Below are 27844 nucleotides of genomic sequence, written 5' to 3'. Positions count from 1 at the left end.
CTGCAACTCACCCAGTGGGGCCCTTGGTGCCAAGTCCAGTGTCTACGGCAAGTATCTCTATCTATATCGGTATTAAGTTCTACTACTCTTCCTGGGTTACCTACTCCATACATGAAATTTAAAGACGTATTCTCCAAACAGAACGCCGACATCCTGCCTCCACACTGGAAGTTCAACTGCCCCATAGAACTTTTACCTGGGACCTCGCCTCCCAAGGGCAGAACCTATCCTCTTTCACTCCCCGAGACTCAAGCGATGTCTGCATACATCAAAGAAAATTTAGCAAAGGGTTCATAAGACCTACCTCCCTGGCAGGCGCCAGGTTCTTCTTCGTAAAGAAAAAAGATGGCAGTCTGAGGCCATGCATAGACTACAGAGGCTTGAATGCAGTAACCCGTAAGGACTGGTACCCACTTATCAGTGAACTTTTTGACCGCCTACAGGGTACGCAAATTTTCACTAAATTAGATCTACGTGGGGCATATAACCTAGTACGAATTCAACCTGAGGACATCTGGAAAACCGCCTTCAACACAAGAGACGGACACTACGAGTACGTAATAATGCCCTTCAGGCTATGCAACGCTCCTGCAGTCTTCCAGCGGTTAATGAACAAGATTTTCCGGGATCTTTTGTTCTCTTTCGTCGTAGTATATCTGGATGATATACTAATCTTCTCCAAAGATCTGAAGTCTCACCGTTCCCAAGTTCAAACAGTTCTTCAGCGCCTCAGAGATCACCATCTCTATGCTAAACTGGAGAAGTGCCTTTTTGAGCAACCCAGCCTTCCCTTCTTGGGCTACATCATCTTTAGCCAAGGGTTTACCATGGACCCCAACAAACTCCAGGGTACTTGAGATTGGCCTCAACCAGTGAGTCTCCGAGCCCTACAAAGATTCCTTGGGTTTACAAATTACTATCGAAACTTTATCGCTAATTACTCCACGCTGGCCGCTCCACTCACCGCTATGACGAGGAAAGGATGTGATTCCCGAATGTGGAGCCCCAAAGTCCAATCAGCGTTCCATGCCTTGAAAGAGGCCTTATGCACTGGCCGTGTCTATGCCACCCAGATCCAAACCGCCAATTCATAGTTGAAGTCGATGCATCCGCTATTGGGGCAGGAGAGGTCCTGAGCCAATACTCCGCCAAGGAAACCCTGGTTCCATGTTCCTTCTATTCACATAAATTCTCTTCCACAAAACAAAATTATACCATAAGGGACCGCAAACTCCTGGCCGTGAAACTCACTCTCCAGTAATGGTGCTCCTGGCTTGAAGGGACGCAACACAAGTTCACGATACATACCAACCATAAAAATCTGGAGCACCTAAAAGAAGCCCAATTACTCAACTCAAGACAAGCCCGCTGGGCCTTGTTCTTTGCACGCTTCAACTTCAAGCTTCGCTATCGCCCAGCGGCGAATAATCTTCATGCAGATGCGCATTCTTGCTCCATCGAACCAGAAGACACACCTGAGACTCCCATGCATATTATTGATCCAGCCTGCATATCAATTGCAGCTGGGAAGACGGTGGTCCCCCGCCGTCTCCACGAATGTGTCCTTCGTTGGGCTCATGACTCCAAGCTGGTCGGACATCCCAGTCGAGCCCGAACTCTCGAGATGCTCCGAAGGCACTATTGGTGGCCTGGTATGACTAAAGACTCCCGGGATTATGTGGACTCCTGTTCAGTTTGCGCACAGCAAAAATCTCCGACTGGCCGCCCTTGGGGACTCCTCCAACCACTACCTGCACCCACCGAGCCTTGGACTAGTCTCTCCACAGACATCATCGTGGATCTACCTCCTTCAAAAGGGCATACTGTAATCTGGGTCATAATAGACCATTTCTCAAAAATGGCCCACTTTGTCCCTTTACCTGGACTCCCATCAGCCCCAGAATTGATTATTCTTGACACAAGTATTTCGTCTTCATGGACTACCACAAGAAATAGTCTCCGATTGCGGGCCGCAATTTGCGGTTAAATATTGGAGATCCCTCTGTAAGAAGTTCAGCATCACGTTGAACTTAACATCAGTGTAATAAATCTGGTGTTAGTTAGACTGTGAGCTCCTGAAGAGGGAGGAGTTAGCAGTCTGTAATAAATCTGGTAAGAAAGCTTGGCGTAGATGGGAGGAGCAATCTGAATGAATGGCTCCTCTTGTAGTGTCTCAGATTCAGTATATTCCGCTTCTATTAGGGTACTCCGTGAGGGGATAGCAATCTGTTGGGAAAGCTCTGTGTTAGAGCTGGTAGATAGCAATCTGTTATGAATCTGAGATAGTAGTGGTGAATCCATAGGCCGGTGGCAGATGACCACGGCCCCTGGAGGATATCCCGAGAGGGACCACCGGCTAGGCTTGAGTATGGAGTCAGACACAATTTAGTTCTTTTATTAAACAGGTTTTTGGAAACCACCAGAGGTGGCAGTAGTGAGCTGATATGCCTGGCAAGGCTGTAGTCTCTCAGGCACTGGAACTGCGATCCAGGATGGCTGAGCTGTTGAGAAACTGTAGAAAGTGAGTAGGTAGAGTAGACAAGGTTCATGAACAGAACTAGATGACAAAACTCACATAAGGTCTCACTGAAGCTCAAGAGCTGGAAAGGTTTAGGCCCTCGAGGAGCGAGTACCTGGTTTCAGGGAAAGCTCTGAGAGAGCGATGGTAACTCACAATTGTTTGTAGCAGCGATAGCTTCCAGGCAGTAGAGAATCTTCAGAATGTCCAGGAACATGGGCCCTTGAGGAGCGAGTACCGGTTCCTATCTGTAATCTGAAAATAAAGAAAAGAGTGAGGCCCCCAAGGAGCGGGTACCTCTGGTAAGTCCGAGGAGGCAGAGTAGCTTGGAGGAAACGTAGCCAAATCTGTATCCGAAACCTCTCCTTGCTAACTCAGTTTGTTAGCGTTTTCAAAGACCTTTAAATATTGGAAGCAGATGACGTCATCTCAGAGGTTCGCGCCCTTGCTGGTACAAGAGTCGGGACGCGCGCGCGCCCTAGGCATCAGGACAAGATGGCGGAGTTGCAGCGTTGAGCCGGTCCGGGGATGCCGGAAGAAGACGGCATGGATACGCCATGGCAGCCAGCCGTCCATCAGACCCGGAGGGAGTCGCCACAGAGGTAAAGAGGGAGGAGTGAAGACGTCGAGCAGCGACGGTCACAACAGTACCCCCTTTCAAAGGGCGATCTCCTCTTCGGGTACCAGGCTTAGGTTTGGAAGGATGCGCGAGGTGGAACTGATGAAGCATCTCTTTTTCCAAGATATTGGTCTGAGGCTCCCAAGTGAATAAATCGGGGCCGAAGCCTTCCCAAATCAGAAGGTATTCAAAAGTCTTGCCTCTGTTACGAACATCCAGAATCTCTTTGATCTTGATTTCTAATACATCTTCTGCAACAATGACAGATGGATCTTGAGATATGGAAGAATCTTGCAGAGTGTTATTGATGATATCAGCAGCAATGGATGGGGCTGCTGTGGACGTCACTGAAGGTTTCAGTTGAAGTGGTGATGTTAGAGTATGTCCAATATCCACTTCTTAAAGATGACTCTCCAGTAGAAGTTGCTGGATGAGAGATGAAGTAGAATTCAGCAATAATAAGTAGCTGCTATGGTCGTCACTGAGGCTTCAGCGGAAGTGGCGATTTTAGAATACGTCCAAAATCCACTTCTTAAAGATGACTCTCCAGTAGAAGTTGCTGGATGAGAGATGAAGTAGAATTCAGCAGTAATAAGTAGCTGCTATGGACGTCACTGAGGCTTCAGCGGAAGTAGCGATGTTGGGGTACAACCGAAATCCACTTCTATAGATTGTAGCATTACCAGCGGAACAGACTAGCTGGTAGCCAGATATATCTTCTTCGGATCTATTATGTGCTGTGGCTCATCAGACACTTCTTCCCACATTGCTTCCTCGGTGAGAATTTAGGAAGGATACACTTGTCCTTCTGGTGGCACCGAATTGCTTCTCAGACCCAGGGCACCACACAAGCCCCATGTGTAGGAAGTACACCGACCGCCTCTTCGGAGAAAACCTCTCTGAAGGATGCATCTTGGGGCAGCAGTCCTGGCCTCGCTAGAGTTATAGGCATACATATGATAGATGAGATCTCCTTAAGGCACCTCCCAAACACTCTGGGTCCCATCATGAGAGATCCAGGGATGCCCAGTCAATTGGGGTTGGTGCATCAGCAGCCAGGGTAACCCCAGGACGATAGGGTGCATAGCCTTTTCCAGTACAAAGGAGATTGTTTCCGTATGGAACGTGACAGATATCTCTAGGTTTATAATCCGTGAATGCGGATAGATATTGTATCTTCTTTGGATCTATAATGTGCTGTGGTACATCAGGCACATCTTCTGAGTGAACGAGCGTGACAGCGCGTTTGCTCTGGTGTTTTGATCTCCAGATCGGTGTGCGAGGCGGAGATACACAAAGTTCTTGAGATCCGTGAAGACGGTTAATGTTGAACGCCCTTGAGCCAAGGTGAACGTAGAAGACGCTATGAATAACAGCAGCAATGAGTTGAACTGCCGTGAATGTCACTAAGATCTTCAGGGCAGGTGTCAGAACCGTAGCTGGTTCGCAGATCACGGAGACTGGGAGAGAGGGCGGAGGAGAAGACGCAGTATGGCCCAAGAACAGTCCTCCTGCGGAACTTAGGCCCGTCCGTTTCCCGGATGAATAGGGCATGCAGAGACATCATGGCTGGGCTGACCACAATACATGCACAGGCCGCGTTACATAAGAACATAAGAACATAAGAAAATGCCATACTGGGTCAGACCAAGGGTCCATCAAGCCCAGCATCCTGTTTCCAACAGTGGCCAATCCAGGCCATAAGAACCTGGCAAGTACCCAAAAACTAAGTCTATTCCATGTAACCATTGCTAATGGCAGTGGCTATTCTGTAAGTGAACTTAATAGCAGGTAATGGACTTCTCCTCCAAGAACTTATCCAATCCTTTTTTAAACACAGCTATACTAACTGCACGAACCACATTTCTTCCGAAATCTTCTCTCCTTGGAGGTCAAGTGTCCATGACCAAGTTGCATTGGTTCATCTTTATCAGCAGCAGCAGCAGATTCTGGAACCATCCAAGGTGCAGTGGTAGTACTAGCCTGTTTCAACCCAGGTAACACCTTAGGCCAGAGTTCCTTCACCTTGTCTCGGAGCCGGTGATCAATATGAGTAGCCAAGGCTATTAATTCGTCCAGGAAGTCAGGTGTCTGGCGAGCAGCCAGCTCGTCCTTTAAGCGGGTATCCAGGCCTCTGCAGAAGAGAATCTTGATTGGTGTCCCAGAGTAGTTCCTCTGCAAGAGTCTTGAATTCTATGGCGAATTCAGCCAGTGATCTGTTGCCTTGCTTCAAGTCCACTAAAGCAAAATGGCAACAAAATTACGAGCAGGCTCATCAAAGATGGATTTAAACAAGTCCACAAATCCTTCTATGTCCTGCAAGATAGGGTCCTTGCATTTCCACAAAGGTAGATGCCCACGACAGGGTTCTTCCATCCAAGTATGACAGGATGTAGGAGGTCTTCGAAAGAGCCGTGGGAAATAAAGTTGGCTGTAAGGTGAAGTGCATGCAGCACTGGTGCAGAAAGCACCGGGTCTTCTGGATTTCTCCGGAAAAGCGGATAGGAGCCGCCAGTGGTACAGCAGTCTTTAAAGTTACCTCCTGTAACTGACCTTCTTGGTTAGAAGCTGTGCCTTGTATCTTCTGTGTGTGTAACTGATGAAATGCTGCTGTAAGTTTTTCCAAAGTTTCTTGCTGCTCTGAGATGTGTTGGGCCAGGCCCGGTATAGCCTGCAAAGCAGAGAAATGTGTCAGATCCATGAAGTTAACAACATCCCAAAGTTGAAGCCGAATCCACTGGAGTTAACAACATCCTATAATTAGCCGGATCCACTGGAGTTAACAGCATTCCATATTTAAGTCGGATCCACTGGAGTTAGCAATCTGTAATAAATCTGGTGATAGTTAGACTGCAAGCTCCTGAAGAGGGAGGAGTTAGCAGTCTGTAATAAATCTGGTAAGAAAGCTGGGTGTAGATGGGAGGAGCAATCTGAATGAATGGCTCCTAAGAAGGAGGCGTCAGCAATCTTGTAGTGTCTCAGATTCAGTATATTCTGCTTCTGTTAGGGTACTCCGTGAGGGGATAGCAATCTGTTGGGAAAGCTCTGTGTTAGAGCTGGTAGATAGCAATCTGTTATGAATCTGAAATAGTAGTGGTGAATCCCTAGGCCGGTGGCAGATGACCACGCCCCCGGGAGGATATCCCGAGAGGGACCACCAGCTAGGCTTGAGTATGGAGACAGACACACATTAGTTCTTTTATTAAACAGGTTTTTGCAAACCACAAGAGGTGGCAGTAGTGAGCTGATATGCCCGGCAGGGCTGTAGTCCCTCAGGCACTGGAACCGCGATCCAGGATGGCTGAGCTGTTGAGAAACTGTAGAAAGTGAGTAGGTAGAGTAGACAAGGTTCATGAACAGAACTAGATGACAAAACTCACATAAGGTTTCACGGAAGCTCAAGAGCTGGAAAGGTTTAGGCCCTCGAGGAGCGAGTACCTGGTTCCAGGGAAAGCTCTGAGAGAGCGAAGGTAACTCACAATTGTTTGTAGCAGCGATAGCTTCCAGGCAGTAGAGAATCTTCAGAATGTTCAGGAACATGGGCCCTCGAGGAGCGAGTACCGGTTCCTATCTATAATCTGAAAATAAAGAAAAGAGCGAGGCTCCCGAGGAGCGGGTATCTCTGGTAAGTCCGAGGAGGCAGAGTAGCTTGGAGGAAAAGTAGCCGAATCCGAATCCTCTCCTTGCTAACTCAGTTTGTTAGCGTTTTCAAAGATCTTTAAATATTGGGAGCAGATGACGTCATCTCAGGGGGATGCCCCTGAGGTTCGCACCCTTGCTGGTACAAGAGTTGCGACACGCGCGCGCCCTAGGCATCAGGACAAGATGGTGGAGTTGCAGCGTCGAGCCGGTCCGGGGACGCTGGAAGGAGACGGCATGGATACGCCGCGGCAGCTAGCTGTCCATCAGACCAGGAGGGAGTCGCCACAGAGGTAAAGAGGGCGGAGTGAAGACGTTGAGCAGCGACGTTCGCAACAATCAGCATACCACCCACAAGCAAATGGCCAGGCCGAGAGGACCAATCAGTCTTTGAAAACATTCCTGTGATCATATGTCAATGACCAGCAAGATAACTGGGCTGACCTTCTTCCATGGGCAGAACTGTCCCATAACACCCATATCGCCTCTGCCACTGAAGTTTCCCCTTTCTCCGTAGCTTTTGGTCGTCAACCTCGCTTACCGCTGCCGGTTCCACTCAATGTGACCTCACCTGCAGCCCAATCTACGGCACAAGCCATTCTCCAGCTTTGGGACTAAGTAAAGGAGTGACTCTGCCAAGCGGCCAACCAGGCCAAGTGCATCACAGACGCTCATTGTCGGGCCGCACCCAGATCCTACCTGGACAAAGTGTCTGGCTTAGCACTAAGCACGTCCGGCTACGACTGCCTTCTCAATGGCTAGCACCCAAATTCGTAGGTCCATTCCCTATCCTACAATGAGTGGGAGTGGTTACTTACCAGCTAAAACTACCAGAGTCCATGGGGATTCATAACACGTTCCACATGTCGCTACTCAAACTCCTAATCTTATCTTGGCCTTCCCGAAGACCTCCTCCACCGACACAAATCTCTGCTGAACCAGAAAATACTCTTCAGGTAAGAGTAGTCCTGGACATCCGACACCACAGAGGCCACTGGGAGTACCTCCTGTCATGGGAGGGCTTTGGGCCGGAAGAGAATTCCTGGGAGCCCTCTCACCACATTCTCGATAAAGACCTACTTCGGAACTTCCACCTACAACATCCTGAAAAACCCAGACCGGTAAGGGGGAGGCCTAGAAGGGGGAGTACTGTTGTGCGTTCCGGCCATGTTGGTGCCATGATCGGGCCTGCTCGCCTCGTGCTGCCCTCTACGAGCTCCGGTCTCGCTGCTGCCGCCAGCTCCCGACGTCCCTGATGCTCTCCCCAGGCGTCCTTGGCCTCTTCCATGCCGCAGGCCTCTCAGCGGAGCTCCCGTAAGGAATCCGCGTCTTCCATGTATTCGGCCCCGGCCCTAGGAGCTCGCGTGGCCAACATCTCCAACTTTAAAGGGCCAAGCACGGGAAACCCAGCTTGGACGCATTCCTATGACATCACGTCCTAGTACTATATAAGGCGAGGCCCGTTCCCCAGGACCTCACCTTGGCAATCGGGTCGACACTTTGGTGTATCTAGTTTGTCTGTTTCTTGTTTCTTGCTTGTTCCAGTGTTCCTGCTTGTTCAAATGTTCCTGCTTGTTCCAGTGTCTCCGTGTTCCCGCGTTCCTGTGTTCCTCTATGTCTTCCAGCATCTGTATTGTTCCTGCTCCATGTTCCCTGATAGTACCCTTCGGACCAATTCTCGGTATTGACTTCTGCTTGCCTGACTACGACTGACCGCTGCCTGAACCCGACCTTTGCCTGCCAACCGACCATGTTGACCGCTGCCTGGAACTGACCCTCACTTGCCTTGATTACGCTCGGACTGACCCTGGTATTGACCCTTGCTTTGGCTGACCTCTTCTGGACGGATACTCTGGCACTGACCCTTGCGCTTCACTCGGACACTCTCTTCTGGTCTTCTGTAACTACCAGACCAACCTGCTTGGACTCTGACCGTGGCCTTCGTCTGATCAGACCCACAGGCGCTGCTTGTCTCGCCCGGAGAGCCTTCCTGAACTGCTACCTCCCTGAGGTCTCTGGAGCATCCAGTTCGGGTCTGGCCCATCCTCTCTGCATCAGCCACACACCCATGCTCTTGGTGGGCATACCCCTCCGCTACCTCTCCGGGAGACCATCTGAGGCCCACCTAAGTCCAGGCGGTCCGGGTAACCAAGGGCTTAACCTGCGGAAACCCTGGACTGTTATTGGCAAAGCTCCAGCTAGCCTCTGTCTCCTAGTATGCTCCATCTCCTGGTGGCAGGCGCTCTTTGGGTCCGACCAGAGGGCCGTACCAATCCTGCACCAGGCCAAGGGTCCACCTCCAGCGCAACAGCTGTGGATTAGCCTGCCTGAGTGCAGAAGAAGTAAACTTAAATAAATAAACAAACACCATTAGGAGAGAAAATAATTCAATGAGAAATTACTACTTACATGATAATTTCCTTTTCTCTTATGAAGACAGGTTAATCCACAACCAGTGGGTTATGCACCTCTACCAGCAGATGGAGACAGAGCAAAGCTGAATTCATGGTATATATACCCGTGCTCTGACATCAACCTGCAAGTATTCTCTACAAAAGCCAAATGTGGACAAGGTCTGCAACATTACTTGCACCTTCAAGAATTTAAAGGCCTCGCCCTTAAGGGACCCATCCTGAGAGAATTTCTAAATGAGCGGGATCTTAACCGAATGAGGAAGCACACCTCGTTCTTCACATCAAGCCTCAATACTCTCCAACTGGAATGTAATCTAAAGAGGGGAAGAACTTTTGTGCTCGAAGCAAGGTGGAAAACAGAGGAGTAGAGATTCCACGCTTCAGCAATTGAGCCCTTTCAAGGAAAACACCGAAAGACGAAATCGAGTTGTGTTGCAGTTTTGGCCACGAGCGCCGCGACCAGACCCTTACCTCCGTGGTTCTGGACCTGTTCCCTCTTTCACCGGCCTAGTTCCTGTCTTGTTCGGCGGCATCCCGGTGAGGGCTGCGCCGCCGGGAAGCCTTCCATGTATGCCCTGTCTCTAGGCGCGCGCGCCACTTGGGCGCTTTTCTAGGTGACTCCGCCCAAATCCTGACGTCAGACGCCGTGGCCGGCTTATCAAGGCCTTGATAAGCCAACCGCGGCCACCCAGTCTTTGCCTTGCAACGGGCTTACCTACCGGATCCCTGTTGCGCTGTGCCCCAGAGCGTCCTGCTTTGCTAATCGCTCCGTTCCTGCTTGCCTGCTACAGTACCTGCTTGGTTCCTGCCTGCCAGCTACAGTGCCTGCTTGGTTCCTGCTTGCCAGCTACAGTGCCTGTTTGGTTCCTGCTTGCCAGCTACAGTGCCTGCTTGGTTCCTGCTTGCCAGCTACAGTTCCTGCCTGGTTCCAGTACCCGAGTCTTGCTACAGTTCCTGCCTGGTTCCAGTACCCGAGTCTTGCTACAGTTCCTGCCTGGTTCCAGTACCCGAGTCCTGCTACAGTTCCTGCCTGGTTCCAGTACCTGAGTCTTGCTACAGCTCCTGCCTGGTTCCAGTACCCGAGTCTTGCTACAATTCCTGCCTGGTTCCAGAACCCGAGCCCCGTTACAGTACTGACCTACTGTGTTAGTCTGGATCCAGTTCCCAGTCCTGACCCACTACCGCCTAAGTCCCAGCGGCCGGGCCCCTACGGGCCCCTCCCGGGGGGGCTTCAGCTTCCAAGGGTGAAGCCACCTAAGTCCAGCGGTTGGGCTCCTACGGGCTCCTCCCGCGGGAGTACCAGCTTCCAGGGTGAAGAGCACCTCTACGTCCAGCCTGAACATCTGCCTCCCGGCCTGTGGTATACTAGAGACTTTTGAATACCTTTCCCAGTCTCCTGCAGGTCGGCCCAAGGGTCCACTAAACTGACGTTCCCTAACAGAGATGGACCTATATGAAGAATAGGTCCCTGTCATAGCATGTCCCTGTGGACCGGTAACCGAAAAGGAGAGTATCAGGAACCTCCGCAAATCTGCATACCACAACCTCCTGGGCCAATCTGGAAACACCAGAAGCATCAGTCCCTTGTGTCCTTTGATCTTCCAATCACTCTGCCCAACATGGGCAGGGGAAAAGACATACCGAAGCTTGTCTTCCAGCCATTTCTTCTTGAGAGTGTCGATGTCCAGGAACGTCAGATACCCCTTCAACTGAAAACGGGGAGGAAACTTCACAATAAGTGATGTCGCCAGCAAGTCTATAAACGGTAGTAACCAGCGGCCCACTATGAGCTGGAATGCTTCGCCCGACAATTCTCATTCTCCTGGATCCAGACTCTGTGTGCTGAAAAATCAGCTCTTACATTGTCTTTTCCACAATGTGGGAGGTGTAACTTTCCTGAAGATGTACTTCCGCCAATTCCAAGGGCTGGACTATTTCCTGAGACACCTGCTGGCTCCTGGTGCCGTCTTGGAATGTGTACTGATGCACGCTACTATTGTCGCAGCTTCTGACATTACTCGGAGCGCTTGACCCTACCTGCTTCCAGATGATTGATGCTCCAGAGAGACTTCTCTGCACTCCAGCTCTCCTGCACCATCAACTCCTGACATTCAGCCTCCCAGCCCTGGAGGCTCTCATCCATCGTAATTACCAGTCAGTCCGGTTTTCATAGGGAAATGTCCTTCCTTAGATGATTTGCTTTCAGCCACTACTGCAATTTAGATGCTAGTCTTCACCAATAACTGAAGCCACATCGAGAAATCCTGACTGTGGACTCCATTGTGCCAGCAGTGTGCGCTGAGGACTCATATGCGCCCTAGCCCCTAGAATCACTTCTAGGGTGCCTAATGTCAAGTGAATACCTACAGGTTAAGACCATACCGCCAGGAGAATTGCTTCTGTCAATATTCACACTTGTGCTATCCAGTCTGAATGTGGTCACCAGCAGGAACATCCTGCCTAGTTTCGTGTCAAAATGAACACCAAAACACTCCAGTGTAACTTGCTCTTGGTCAAGTTCATCACCCAGCTTAGAAATTGCAGCAAGGAAACCACTTTGCTCAAGGCCTGAAGACTCTCTCCATGCCCTTGGCCCAAATTATCCAAATGTTTAGGTATGGATGGACCAGAATATCATCCTGTCTTGACACTGTCAATACCACCACCAGGACTTTGGAGAAGGTCCTGGGTGCGGAGGCCCAACTGAAAGGTAGCACTCAAAAACTGACAATTTCACCCCAAAACATCGAACTGCCAAGGCGATGATGCTCCAGCCAAATGGGAACATGTAGATACATCTCCGACAATCCAGAGACATAAGAAACTCTGACTGTACCTCCATTATCACTGAGCATAAGGTTTCCATGCGTAAACAAGCCCATTCACAAAGACTATTGACTTCCTTTAGGACCAGGATGGGTGAAAGGAAACCTCCTTCTTGAGCACAATGAAATAAATGGAATAACGGCTAGCACTTTCTTGTGACTTAAGCACTGGAACAGCAGCCCCCCAGCTCAGGGGCCTTGACAATGTAATCTCCATGCCAGCCTCCTTTCCAGAGAGTCGCAGGGTGACGCCATGAAGTCGTTCCGAGACACAGAACTCCATAATATGGATGTTCCTTAACACCTCCAGAACCCACTGGTCTGACGTGATTTTGACCCACCCACAATAAGAGGAGGCAGGCGAACCCTTATCTGCTATACAAGTTGCTATACAAGTTACCATGTTAAATGTTACAATGTAAAATAAGGCAAGTTACTATGTTAATTGTTTCAATGTAAAATAAGGCAGACCTGCCCTATTCACCGAGTTATATGTAAACCGATGTGATATCTCGATCGAATGTCGGTATATAAAAGCAAATAAATAAATACATAAATACATAAATAAATCTCCAGTTCCAGGAGGTGGGTCGGCATACCTTCATTGAGGGGGCTGCAAAGCATCTGTCACCCGAGCCTATGCCCCATCTGGGCTACTTGGGCCAAAAGGACTGAGACCTACTCACAAGTCAAGCCCTCTGAAAAGGCGCCTCTCTGTAGGGTCGAAAACTTTAGAAATCCCTAGCACAGACCCTCATGCTGAAAGAGCACGGCACCTACTTTAAATCCTCTGGTAAACGAGGAACTTGGGACTCTCCCTGCCTAATGGCATTTACTCTAACTCACTCCCAGAACAAAGAATGATCCTTTAAGGACAATTTCATAAGATTATACTTTGAAATTGCAGTAGCTGACCAATCTCAGCCACAGCTGATGTGTGGCTGCTAACACCGAAGCCACTTCTCTGGCAGAGAGAGAGAGAGAGACCAAGGCATAGCCCGCACCCACCAAAAAAGGTGGCATCCAGTTCCATCACTGCCCTGATATTCTAACCAATCTCATCGACTTCCTGAGACAGAAGCAATAAGCGTGAGCCACCAGGGAGCAGCAAGAGGCTAACAACCATTCATTGCCACCGCCTCAAGGCCTGCATAAGGATAGCCTCAACTCTCCTATCCTGTGTATCAGATGCCACTCCCCCTTCTGCAGGAAGGTCGTCCGCTTGGAGACTGCACACCCCACTTTCGGAAAACACAACTGCTCTCTCTCGCTGCCAGATCCAGGGGGTACAGTCCTACCAAGGCTCGCCCCCTTTTAAAACTTAGTTTCCGGAGCGCCCCATTCAAGGCCAATCAAGGCATTAAAACAGGAAACATTTTTGGCTCAGACATGGAACCAACACCTGGCACTCCCAGCATCATCAGTGAATGGGAGATCAGAGCCAGCGACCCATCTATATAACTCCAAACCCAGAGGAAGTTCTCTATCCTTCAGGAGTAAGGGTCACCCTTGTCATTGAGGCCAGTGGGGTCCCCCATCAGTGGAATCCACAGCAGGCCAGGGCGAACTCTAACGCTTATCCACAGCACCAGATTTGTGGAGATTCTGCAGCCTGAACTCTTGAACTTCCAGGTTTAGCTGGTTCCACCGAATATTAGAAGGAACTGCAGCCCTTGAAAATAATTCCAAAAGCAGGGAGCATCGGAGAAGATATCCCCTGCTGAATTTCAGTTAGGGGAGCCTCAAAACCAGGTGAAACTTCTGACAGATTTCTCTCTAGTCCCATTCCCGTATCCTGCTGGGAAGGGCCCGGCTCAGACAAATCCACGGAAGACAACTCTCCCTGAACCTCCAAGCAGCACTGATAAGATTAGAGGGGACACCATACTGATATGCCCGAATATGGCAAACAGTGCAAATCGCAAGGCGCTTAGGATTTTTGCTACTGACGCCATGGATAAAACGTCCATTAGTAGTACGCTTACAAACAAGCATCTGACAAATGTGGATCCAACTGTGTCCTGTACTAGGCAAGCCTGGATAAGACGTCTAAAAACAGGATGCCCAAACTTAGGGCGCCCAAGTATGGGATGCCAATATTTAAGATAGGACGTACCATAAGCGCGTACTTCTCTTATAATGAAGAGCTTAGGTGCTAGGATCCGAGGAACACGTGAACTATGGCTGCCCAAAGTTTGGATACCCAATTCGCGTGGTCTAGACTGATGCCCAGTCTGGACATGCAGGTGCGAACTGATGTCAATCACTGTTTCGCAGCAGACCTACAGATAGGAGGAGTGCGAACGTTGCCACGGCCTATAACGCAGCATCTCAGAACAGCCTGAGAACAGGGCCTAACCAAAAGGCTGCTCAACCCGCCAAAACTGCAGCAACTCCCAAGCCCTTCACAGAGGCAGGAATGAATGTCTTATCGACATGCTGAGGCTTGGAGACCAGACTAGAAGAGGGGGAGAAGAATCCCTTTCACTTATGTATGTATTATTTATTATTATTATTATTATTATTATTATTGTTATTATTTTTTTACATCCCCTTATCTGAACTCAGCCCATCCCGGCCGAGTACAGAGTTGGTCTCTAGCTGCGGGGGGAGAGGGCTAATGCTTTCACCGCTGCACAGATCCCCTCTCTTATCCTCCTCTCCCTCCAGAAGACCTCTCCTCTCCAGTAGATCCCCCTTTCTGAACCCCTGCTCCTCTTACCTCCCCAGCCATCTCACTCTCTTAACTCCTCCAGCCCCAGCTGATCCTCTCACCCCAAACTGATCCTTTGTCATCCCCTACCTCTCCTCTAATCACCCAGCCTTCCTTTCTCCCCTCTAACTCTTCTTTCACATTCCGCCCTCCAGCTGATCCCCTCACCCCAGCTCCTTTTACATCTCCCAATTGATTTTGTGTCATTCCTCATGCTCTCACCCTCCACAGCCAATCCCTTTCCATCTTATCCAACACTCAAACCCCTACTGCCTCTCATCCCTCTTTTGAATAGCCCCCTCCTCCAAACATCCCCTTGGCTAGGGTCAGTCACAATGTTTTCCTCTGGGCCATGGGCCAAAGGTGGATGTCAAACTTGGGAAGGGAGGGCAGGCTGATGATAGAAGCAACATGCTTCTCTTGGCTAAGTTCAGTGGTGGTTGAGGAGAAAAGGGCAGTAATAATCTCCGTCAGAGTGAGAGGGGAACGCTGGTGAGGAGGAATATGAGAGAAAAGTTAGAGGGGAATGGGAGGTGGGAATAGGGATGACAGTAAGGAAGAAATGGGGAATGGGGTAAAGGTGGGATAGCAGAAGATCAGTTGAGCGCCTAAGGAGATGAGACAGAATGTTGAGCTGGAGAGGTGAGTGGAGGTTGAGATTTGGGTCTGTTGGCGGGAAGGAGGTCCTCTGAAGGGGGTGGAGGTTGAGAAAGGGGATCAGCTGGAGCTCATGGAGGATGATAAGGATTGCTGGAGGGGAATGCATTCCTGCTAATTTGTTTTGGTCATCTTCTGGAGTCATGTGAATTTTCAAATGCTAGTGCCCAGGATTGCATCGTGCCACGATCCCAGCATGGAAGAGGGAGTTTTAAGAAGTACTGAATGGTTAGGAGAGTTAGGATGGGAGTGGGAGTAAGAGGAGGGGGACTTCCTTCACTGTGACCACTAGGAAAGGGGGAGGGTGGTGCCACCCTCTGACTTTTTTTTTATTGCACTTGGAGGTGTTTGTATGGTGGGGGAGGGGGAAGGGCATGGCCTGGCAGACTATTTGTTTACCTTGAGTGGGGGGGGGATCAGCCTGTGAGCATCAATGTTTTTTTAAAGTTCTATTATCATTTAACCAGCTATTTTCCTTTGAATACAGCCGGTTAAGGCTAAAGTTATCTGGCTGCACAAGGTCGGGTAACTTTAAATTTAACTGGCTATATTTAAAAGATGGCTGGTTAGATTTATAGTTATCTGGCTAATGTTAACTGGATAATTTTATTTGGGTATATTCAATGGGATGTTTATCCTGCTGGATATCCAGGATAATTTATCTGGCTAACATTAGCCAGATAAGTTATCCATTATAAGTTATCCATTTAAAGCTTTTTTGAATACTGACCTCCTATGTATGTGATCATTTTAGATAGCGATTATAATACTTTTGGCTATGGTGGATAGCTTTACCTTGGCCTACAACCCGTTCGTTGCGTCTCAGATTCAGAGTCAAGCCAGAATTGGCCAGCTGAACAATAATGGTCGCACGATTGTGTAAGGCTGCATAGTGGACAAGACCACAACCAAACTCATCCATGATACTAAGAGCAGAGATAGGAGTCTTGCGACAGAATGTATGGAAGACAGCGGTCAGTCCCCGCTGAGCTGCAGCTTTTAGGCCAAATGATAAAGTCTGAAAGACATGTACAAAGGCTAGAATTAATGGTGCTTCTAGTAAAACCAACAGGAGACAGTAATATTACAGTGAGGAAAACAAAGATAATCTCCGCAGCAATCATTCTATGTAATGACAGATTGTACAAATAGTTACAAGAATTGTTCAGAAAAGGTAATAACTGGCTGATCTTCCTAACTGGATGTTTCATTTCCCTTTCAGCCTTGAAATGAAATTTGAAATATAAATATGAAGCTTAACAGAAAGTGTGTCAAAACAAAATGCTGGGCTGGCATGGTGGCTCAGTGGCAGTTCTATGCACTGCATGTGGAAGGTCACCAATCTGATCCCCAAGCCTGGTCATCCGCATACCGGGTCAGCTGGGGCAGAGAATGCTGCGGAGACCACGTTTACAGCTCCTGTGAGGAAAGAAGTCTGGGTTATTAGTAAGGGCAACATCTGGTACTGGATTTATTCTTCATGATACACAGTACTCCAGGAATCCATATCTTTTACACTTTTGTGTGATTTTGAAAAAATTTACATCGGTTGTGAACCAAACAAGCCGAGCAATGCTGGGTACTTTTTGCTAATATGATCTATCTCTCAAGTTTCCACACACATACTCCCAACTCAGACACACATAGGTTCCCATTCACACACACACACACAGGATCACACACATACAAACACACACGGGGTAGATTTTAAAAGGTGCGCTCAGGCGTACATGTGCGCGTGCTACCCAGCGTGCACACATGTACGCCCGATTTTATAACATGCATTGCCGGGCCTTTTGAAAATAAGCCCAGCACGCATAACCCTTTGAAAATCTGGCCCACAGTGTCTACTTCAAGCACTGCCAGACCACTTCTTCAGCTGCCATGGGATGGGGTCCACAGCAGCCTTCTCCTTCTTTGGCCACATAAGAACATAAGAAAATGCCATACTGGGTCAGACCAAGCATCCTGTTTCCAACAGTGGCCAATCCAGGCCATAAGAACCTGGCAAGTACCCAAAAACTAAGTCTATTCCATGTTACCATTGCTAATAGCAGTGGCTATTCTCTAAGTGAACTTAATAGCAGGTAATGGACTTCTCCTCCAAGAACTTATCCAATCCTTTTTTAAAACACAGCTATACTAACTGCACTAACCACATCCTCTGGCAACAAATTCCAGAGTTTAATTGTGCGTTGAGTAAAAAAGAACTTTCTCCGATTAGTTTTAAATGTGCCCCATGCTAACTTCATGGAGTGCCCCCTAGTCTTTCTACTATCCGAAAGAGTAAATAACCGATTCACATCTACCCGTTCTAGACCTCTCATGATTTTAAACACCTCTATCATATCCCCCCTCAGTCGTCTCTTCTCCAAGCTGAAAAATCCTAACCTCTTTAGTCTTTCCTCATAGGGGAGTTGTTCCATTCCCCTTATCATTTTGGTAGCCCTTCTCTGTACCTTCTCCATCGCAATTATATCTTTTTTGAGATGCGGCGACCAGAATTGTACACAGTATTCAAGGTGAGGTCTCACCATGGAGCGATACAGAGGCATTATGACATTTTCCGTTTTATTCACCATTCCCTTTCTAATAATTCCCAACATTCTGTTTGCTTTTTTGACTGCCGCAGCACACTGTACCGACGATTTCAATGTGTTATCCACTATGACACCTAGATCTCTTTCTTGGGTTGTAGCACCTAATATGGAACCCAACATTGTGAAATTATAGCATGGGTTATTTTTCCCTATATGCATCACCTTGCACTTATCCACATTAAATTTCATCTGCCATTTGGATGCCCAATTTTCCAGTCTCACAAGGTCTTCCTGCAATTTATCACAATCTGCTTGTGATTTAACTACTCTGAACAATTTTGTGTCATCTGCAAATTTGATTATCTCACTCGTCGTATTTCTTTCCAGATCATTTATAAATATATTGAAAAGTAAGGGTCCCAATACAGATCCCTGAGGCACTCCACTGTCCACTCCCTTCCACTGAGAAAATTGCCCATTTAATCCTACTCTCTTTTTCCTGTCTTTTAGCCAGTTTGCAATCCACGAAAGGACATCGCCACCTATCCCATGACTTTTTACTTTTCCTAGAAGCCTCTCATGAGGAACTTTGTCAAACGCCTTCTGAAAATCCAAGTATACCATGGGATAGAAACCATGGCAGCCATTCTGTAAGCTTCTTCCTCCGGTGTTGGGCAGCCCTGACTGGGTAGGCCTGAGCCCAAACTGAGTAGGCCATGGCCTACCCTGTCCCAGCCCTGGCTATGCCACTGTTGTGGATTGTGAACTGGTTAATAGACAGGAAAGAGAGAGTAAGACTAACTGATCAGTTCTCTCAATGGAGGATGTTAAATAATGCAGAGTTGTAGGAATCTGTACTGGAACCAATACTTTTTAATCTCCTACAATAATTTCTATTTAGACTTGGGCAATGAGAGACATCTAATAAACTGTCAATGTAGCTTATAGAGAGATTCCCTAAGTTTCTATATGCTTCCTTTAATTACTTAACAAAATAAAACAATATTTATGATTTTCACTTTTGTTCTGTTGAAAAATTTATAGCTGTTATGGACCAGACAAGATAAGCAAAATCAGCCAGTTTTTGCTAGTAATAAAAAAGTACATTCTCTGTTTCTTCTCGTTCTTCATCTCACTTGTTACCATCATTCTCAACTAAGAACATAAGATGTGCCATACTGGCTCAGATCAGTGATCCATCAAATTCAGCACCCTGCCTCTAATAGTGGTGATCTGGCAGTGCCCAACAGATCCTAATGGGAAAATGCCTTACCCGTTGTCCACTCTTAGAAGCAAGAAGTAGCGATTCCCAAGTTCATCTGGTTAATAATTGTTAATGGACCTGTTCTCCAGAAACGTATCCAAACCCTTTTTAAACCCAGCTAACTACTAATTTTGATCACATCCTCCAGGAACAAATTTCTCAGCTTTTTTGTGTGTTGAATAAATAAATACTTTCATAAAATTTGATTTAAATTTGCTACCAATTAGTTTCATGGTGTGTCCCTAGTCTTAGTAATATTGGAAAGAGTAAATAATTGTTGCCTACTAAGTTGCTCTGCATCTCTCATCATTTTATAAACCTCTGTCATATCCCCTCTCAGTCATGTCTTCACCAAGCTGAAGAGCCATAACCTGTTTAGTCTATTTTTTTTTTTTGTCAAAATACTTTATATTCAGTAGCAGAAATAGAGAACAAAACAAATGATATCCTAAAAGACAGTATTGTGAAATCCATATAAGAAACAAACCCACATATCTAGAAAGACATGTTACCGATATAAATAGGATAAAGCAAACAAGCTATGGTTTCACAGTACTGTACAAAAAAAAACACCACATGTTCTGAGTCAAACATTAGCAAAACATCTTCCATTTATGCCTATTCATACCTCTCAAACAAACCACTCCAAACTAGCAACCATTCCCCCAGGTCCGGTGCAAGGGTATTGGACGCCCTAGGCGACCCTTACGCTGCCCCCCCCCCCCCCCCCTGCCACCTGTTTCGGCGCCGACTGTGTGCAGCCCTGAGAAGCACACAATCTCTATTTCTGTTTGCCGCGAGTGGGATAGATCCCGCTTGAGGCACCACGTGGTTCCTCCCGTGTCAAACCATCCTCACAATCTAGCATTCTCCACACATAACCCCTCCCCACACACACACACACACTTATACACAGTGGAGCCTAGCATCCCAATATAAAAATGATGATAGTACTGAGGTGTAAAGTTACAGGTTGAGAGTCACATAATAGACAGCTAATCATCAGCATCAAGAGCATCGTCCCCCCCTCCCTCCCCCAGTTCACTTGGTATCCCAAAGAGGTAATGTTATTTCAGACTTCCAGGCATAGCTGTTCAAAGAAAATCTTCCAAGCTTGCACATATAGTTTAGCAGCTTTGCAATGAGTTACTTTCGTATCCAGTCATTCCAGCTACATGACCAATGACATCTTCAGGTTCCACGACAACATAGTAGGTATTTCTTCTCTTACCCAAGCAGCAAGACTAGATTTGCAGGCCAATGCCAGCAGAGGGATATACATTTTTCATAGGCCTGGAGATATTTTGTCACCCCAGGCACCTTTCTGAGAAGTATAACTTCATTTGTGCAAGGGATCCTCATCCCTGTGCATGCGTCAAACTTCGGGCAGCACATGAAATGATGTATTAATGTGCAGTTAGCAGCCTTACATTTTACATACATAGGGGAAGAAGTTAGTTTCATATGATAACATCTAATATCATCGATAAACACATGATGGAGTAGTTTATATTGCATTTCCTGCAGGCCAGCCTCCTTAATGTAAAGGTAAAGAGTTTTGAATTATCCTTTGAAACATTTTGGCAAGATCTCATCATCCAACTCCCGACTCCAGTAGTTACAAAGTGAGTACAAGTGGCCAGAATGAAGACATGTTTTGCATAGCTTATGCCATTGCGAAATAGAATTTTTCTTAAGAGCTATGTCCAGAACCTCATGCATAAAAGAGCATACCACTACAAAGTCCTCTGCAGACCACTTTAGAGATGTCACATAATGCTGGGTTTGAAGAAAAGCAAGAAATGTGTATTCAACACTTGAAGCCTCTCTCTCGAAAACTCAAAAGAGAGACAATTTGAAGTATCCGCTTCTTATAAATCAATGACTGAAACCATGCTCACCCCAATGCTGGAAATTTTTCTTATGTTTTATACTAGGGACAAAAGCTTTGTTTCCAAACAAAGGCAATAGCAAAGATTTTTAAGTTTCTAAGCTCATTGACTGCAAAGCCAATGCCATGCAAGCTGACAGGAATGCATCAGGATATTATTTACTATCTGCTTTAGATCTTTTTCCGTGGAGTGTAATAAATACATGGGTGACTACGGCGAGAGTATGCCATTCACCATACCCCTTTCACAATAAACATATTTATTTGTGACCCACTCACCAGGGAAACGCAGCAAGCATGGCTCATTATAAAGTCTAAGACCCAGTAAATCTAACTCACTCACTTCCTTGCTACAAATTAACTTAGCAAAACTAATTCTGGCCATCTTCCCTTTCCAGATAAAAGTTGTAAATGTGGATTTGAGTGTCAGGTAATCCTTTGTGGAAAGTCAGCGGGAGCACTGAGAGGAGAGGATCACCTTGCAGGTGGCAGAAAGGAATCAGTAAATTCTGCTTGGGAAATTTTTAAAAAGTATTTGGGAGAAGTAAACTATTGGGGTATATTATTTAGTGTGTTTGTGCTTTAAACAGTCAGTAAGGCAGATAATAAACAGAAGTTAGTGTGTTTGTATTTCCCAAACATCCCACCCCTTTGCCAGCCACTTGTATGTTATATTATGCACTGACTTTCTGAAGTTCCTCATCTCTGCTGTATTCAAGAATGCTAGTTTGAATTTAAGGAAACAGAGGACCCTGCCTACGTGCTGGAATGCAGCCAGCCAACACCCCAGACCCATTAGCTGATTGGTCTAATACATTCTCAAATGAAATGCACTGCACTTATCTAGAATCAACACTCTACATATGTTCTGATTGGTTAGTATGAAAGGTATAAAAGGTTATGGAACTTTGGGGTGACTTGGAGATTATGCAGTTGTATGGACCTGTCACCCCCCCCGGAACAAACTGTTTCCTTGTGCTTTGTTCTGGTCTCTGTCTTTCTCTAATTAAAGTTCCATATTACATATTGCTGTAATGGTTTATTTAGAGTTAACACACCCCTAGCTCATTCTTGCCCTTACTAGAGGAAAGGAAATTATCAGGTAAGTAGTAATTTCTCCTTCCTCAGCTTTTGGGCAGGTCAATCCCAACGAGTGGGATGTACCAAAGCTAATCTCAAAAAGGGTCGAACACTGCCAGCGGTCCAGTCAATATTGCCCAAGCAAATGCGGCATCCTCCCTAGTCCTAACATCCAAGCAATCATGTCGCCCTCGACAAATTTCAGCAGGCAACAATAAAGTTCCGCGCATGATACCACCTGAGCCCTCATGGAATGCAGTCTAATCTGTTTTGGTAAGACAACCTCAGCAGTCACACAGGCAGTCGTAATGACTTCCTTAACTCAGTGGGCAATCATTGCCCATGCCGCCAGTGCTCCCTGCTTACCTCCACCATGGAGCACAAATAGGCGAGCAGACTTCTGAACAGCCTTAGTCATCTCCAAGTACCGCAGTAAATGATTCTTGATGTCCAAGGACCGCAAAGACGGTACTCAACTTCATCTTTGTCCCTGTCCAAGGCAGGCAGAGAAATGGACTAATTCAAATGAAACTCCAAAACCAAAAAAGGAGGGCACAGTTCGAAGCTGGACTGCACCGGAGTCATACGGAGAAAGGCTCACAGCAGGAAACAGCCTACAGCTCAGAGACCTAAGTGCCAAACAGATTGCTACCAGAAAAACTGTCTTCATGGTAAGCAGCCACAAGGAAAGAGGACACAGCAGTTGAAAAGTCAGACCTTCCAAGAACTCTAGGACCAAGCTGAGGTCCCACAGAGGCACCGTAAGCCGTAATGGAGGGGGGGGGGGGGGGGGGGGGCCAAGGATGCTTAACTCCCTGCAAGAAAAAGCAAGTTTGCTTACCATAAACGGTGTTTCCGTAGATAGCAGGATGAATTAGCCATGCTATCATGGGAACTGTCAATCAGGCCCGGGAGGAGAAGCTTCAAAGTAGATTTCAGAGGTTTGTCTCGGAGGCTGTGCGTGAGTTCCCGCGCAGGAAAGCAGAATCTCCTCAGACTGTAAGAAAGCAAGCATAAGAAGGGCGCAGAGTGGTGTCTACTGCACAGGCAGGTGGGTGGGTCAGCATGGCTAATTCATCCTGCTATCTACAGAAACACCATTTACGGTAAGCAACCTTGCTTTTTCCTGTCAATAGCCATGCTGTTATGGGAGTCCTAAGCTCCCGATCACACTGTAGTCTGAAGTTGTATTGGCTTTGTAAGTGTGATCTAGCCAGGTGGCAGTAAACTATGGTCCTTAGTGCTTTAGTGAATGTAGAATCGCACGTCCCAACTTAGCATCTTCAGCTGTGTGCTGGTCCAAAAATCTGTTGCATCACTTGTGGATGAAGGGACCATTTGTGGGGATGAAATAATTTGTCTGCTCGAGTGTTGGCCACTCCGGGTAGATATGTTACCTGTAGTTGAATGGAATTTCAGGCTGCCCATTCTAGAATGATGATCGCTTTCCTGCAAGTGTTTCAAGAACTGGACCCTCCTTGTTTGTTTATATAGAACATGGCCACTTGATTGTCCGTGTACACAATGACCCGTCGGCCCCACAGGTGGGAGACAAAGGTCTGTAAGGCATACCATATCGCTCTGAGTTCCAGCAGATTGATCTGAAAATGTTGTTCGGCCAAGGACCACAGGCCTTGTGTCTCCAGATGGTCGAGGTGCGCCCCCCAGCCCTTGCATGAGGCGCCTGTGGTTAGTACTGCATTGTGTGGAAAAAGGTGCACCTTTGGTGAGCGTGTTCTTGTTCAGCCACCAATGTATGTTCTTTAACATCTCCTGGGTTAAGGCAACTTCCATGTTAACCGTTGAGAATGTTGACGCCATTGTCACTTTAGCCCCCACTGTAGACGGCGCATGTGTAGTCTGGTATTTGGTACAGTATGAATGTATGCGGCCATGTGCCCTAACACTATCAGAACTTGGCGTGCTGAAGGTGATTGAGTGACCTGAAGTGTCTGTAGGAGTGTTGTGTTTGAGGCATTGTGGACCCTTGGTTGCAGTGGAGATGACTCCACCCACGGGGAGGAGCCCCATGGGGAACCACTGCAATAGGCTGACACAGTTAGCAGACCCAGAATGGATAGAGTCTTTATTGTACTGCAGGAAGTAGATGGTATGCAGGAAGGTAAGGCACTGATCCACAAGGTGCCAATATTCTCAACAGGCTCAGAAGTGTAGTCTCACCCAGATGTTCATGATAGGCAGGAGTCCGCAGTGCGGGTAATGCCGCGGCTGGTGGGTGGAGTTGGAGCGCCGGTTCGTAGAGGTACTCACATGGCCGGATTTTAAAAGGGTTACGCGAATAAGTTACATGCGTAACCCTTTTAAAATGCCCCTGCGCGCGCCGAGCCTATTTTGCATAGGCTCGGTGGTGCGCGCAAGCCCCGAGACTATAGGGAAAAAGGAAGGGAATAAGGACAGGGGAAGGGGGAAAGGTGGAATAATGGGGGTAAATAAGGAGGTGAAGAGAAATGGGAGACAAAACAGAATATAATTAAAGGAATAAAGGAGAAGGCTATGAGCACATTAATGACAAGGGCTCTTTCTCTGAAGGAGTAGAGGGAGCAGGGGGACTACATAGGATCCGGATCAGGGTAGGCCATTTTAAAGAGCCATGTTTTAACCCCTGTTTTGAATTTCCGAATGCATGGTTCTAGTCGGAGCTCAAGTGGCATAGTGTTCCAGAGGGAGGGGCCTGCAATGGATACGGCTCTTTCTCTAGTGGAGGTGTGGTGAGAACATTTAAGGGAAGGGGTGTAGAGGGTTCCTGAAAGTGCGGTTCTAATAGGACGATTGGAGGAGCGGAATCAAAGAGCATCCTCAAGCCAGGAGTGATTGTGGTTGTGCAGGGAGTTGTGAATAATGGTGAGGGTTTTATATCTGATGCATACAGAAGAGCGTGGCATGGCCACTCCTGAACAAGAGCATCGATGCCCATTGCTTTGGGGTCTCGCCTATTGTTGAAGGTCACCAAGAGGTCTAGATCCGGTAGGCCCCAGCAGTTCATCAGGAGCTGAAAGGCCTCATCCACCAGCTCCCACTCTCTTGGGTCCAAATTTCTCCTGCAGTGGAAATTGGCTCTGATATTTTACTTTCCGGCAATGTGAGAGGTAGATATGCTTAGGAGATGCTGCTCTGCCCACATCATGAGTACATCTATCTCCTCTGACACTTATTGATTCTTGGTTCCTCCCTGATTGATGTAAGCCACTGTCATTGTATTGTTGGACATTATCCAGACCACCCAAGCCTATAGCCGCTCAGCGAACCGCAGGCACGCCAACCAAATCGCTCATGCTGACAGTCTTGATGTTCCACTGCTGCTCTGCTGCATTCCAGCGCCCTTGCACCACCAACTCCTGACAGTGAGCACCCCAGCCCCAGAGGCTCGCATCTGTCATGAGCACCAACCAATCCGGCATTGTCCGGGAAATTCCCTTCCTGAAATGATCCGCTTGTAACCACCAGTCCAACAGGGATCTCTCCTCTAACAGGAGCAGCAGCCTCACCACATAGTTCTGTGACTGCAGACTCCATCAGGAGAGCAACTTGCGCTGAAGAGAGCACATATGTACCCTCGCCCAGGGAACCACTTCTAATACAGAAGCCATCAACCCCAGGACTGTAGATAAGACCACACGGTCAAACGAACAGAATTCTGCAGGGATCGAACTCGCAGCATCCACATGTGGATTCGAGACTGGCAGAAATATGTTGCGTCCGTCAGTCGCAGACGGCTGCAACCACTCTGCCTCACCTCTTTTTTGCCTTTCTCCACCTCCATGGGCAAGATGGCTGCCTCCGGTGCCGAGTACCGAAAGTCTCGGCGTCTCCAACTCAGCATGAGCGTCCCCGTCCGCCATGCTCCTTCCCATGGCCTCCTAGGGTGCGCGCGCGCACACGCTGCCTACGTTTATCTACACATCATGGCGGAAACCTCGGGGGCGTCCCCATCGCATGATATCAATACCTCCAGGTATTTCAGCCTCTGCTCTGCTCAGTATGAATGAGTTAGCAAGGACTTCGGTTTAGCTACTCTGACCACTTCTAAGCTGCATGCTTAGACTCCTCACTACCCTCCGGGGTATTCGCTCCTGAAGAAGCTCTGGGCATCCGCTCCTCGGGGGCCTCTCGCTTCCTACTACCCTTCGGGGCCTTCTACTACTAAACTAAGACAACCGCTCCTCAGGGGTCTTTCTTCTCTTACATCTGTGCTTCCGGGTACTCGCTCGAGGGCCTATCCAGCTCAGAAGTATCCTGCATCACGGACCGCTGGTTCCATCTTCACCAACTACCAGGAGGATTCCTGCACTACTCTTCAGTGAGTACCTCTATGATCCAGCTCTCCATTTCCACCCACCAGGTTCGGGTTATCCTGCTCTGCGGAACACTACCCAACCTTGTACATCTGGGGTGAGACTTATCCATCTGAGGATGTCTGAACGTATTGGCACCTTACTGGACTTCAGTGCCCATCTCCTCCTGCATTATACCATCTATCTACAGCAGTACCAATAAAGCTTTCCATCTCCAGTGCTGTTCTCTGAGTCAAGCCTATCACTGTAGTTCCCCACGGGGCCCCTCCCCGTGGGAGGAGTCATTTCCCCACAGCGACTAAGAGTCCACACTATGCCTCAAACCCTGGGTCTCTCAAGTAGAGATTATTATGTAGTGCTTGGGAGTAGATCTGGGGGTGGTGCGGGGGGGCTGGAAAGGCAGCTTCCATGTAATCTTTGTAGACGGGGGAGAAGTTGCGGCATAGGATTTCAGGGGAAGATAATGTAGGATGGGCTATTATGTTGGGAAGTTCCATACCAATTGTTCTATTCCCTGAGGAACAGAGGAGGCATTATACTTCTGGATCTGGGCAATAGATTGAGAAATTTTATGCAGGCTGTTACTAATTTCTGGAACTCAGAGGGATATAGTTTATCCCCGGAACTTCGATTATTGTTAATATGTCACTAAATGTAATAAACTGAAATGTTTCCAGCTGCCCCAGTAAAATGGGAAAAGGTACAGAGTCGACTGAATTCATTATAGGCCAAAATAATATTTCTTCAAGAGATGCACTTAACTTCTAGTGAGGCTACAAAATTAAGAAAACGCTGCGTAGCCCAGGCCCATTCTGCTACTGGATCTATACAGAGGTATGGTGTAACAATTTTCATACATCTAAGCAGTCTCTTTTAAATTGATACAAAGTGTGGAAGATCCTAAGGGCAGGTTTCACACTGATTTTAGGGGATTTAATGGACTCCAAATCTATTTTAGTTTCAGCGTATGCTCCAAATAATTATGAACATTCCTTTTTTCTGGATCTTTTTTCTCAAATCTCCCAATTAGGGGACTACCCATTTGTAAAAGGTGGAGATCTTAACTGTATTGTGGACCCTGAATTGGATAGACACCCTATTTTGGGGGGTCATCTGATGAGTGAACACAAAGGTATTCGGTTTTTGTGCAATCATTTGCGCTTATTGGATCTGTGGTGAGTTTTACATTCTGGGGAAAAGTAGAGTTGCTTACTTGTAATAGGTGTTCTCCAAAGACAGCAGAATGCTAGTCCTCCATTATCAGATGGCGTCCAGCACGGGGGTCCCTCTTCAGTCTTTATAACATAGAGTTTGCAAAAAATAAATAACAAACTGAGGAGAAACCCAACTCTGCGGTGGTGGGCAGGTGGG

The 27844-nt window shown here is 47.5% G+C and overlaps 1 protein-coding gene across 1 annotated transcript in view; it reads right to left on the bottom strand.

Moving 5' to 3' along the window:
* Positions 1 to 27844, bottom strand: part of ANKAR (ankyrin and armadillo repeat containing) — a 381604-nt gene that overhangs the window by 202750 nt on the left and 151010 nt on the right. The window contains 1 exon segment of the mRNA XM_029605998.1: positions 16181 to 16403. Within this exon segment, the coding sequence (XP_029461858.1) occupies positions 16181 to 16403 (223 nt within the window).

Source organism: Rhinatrema bivittatum, chromosome 6 (assembly GCF_901001135.1).
Source record: "Rhinatrema bivittatum chromosome 6, aRhiBiv1.1, whole genome shotgun sequence".
Taxonomy (NCBI): Eukaryota; Metazoa; Chordata; class Amphibia; order Gymnophiona; family Rhinatrematidae; genus Rhinatrema; species Rhinatrema bivittatum.
This window is presented reverse-complemented; position numbering and strand designations above follow the sequence as displayed.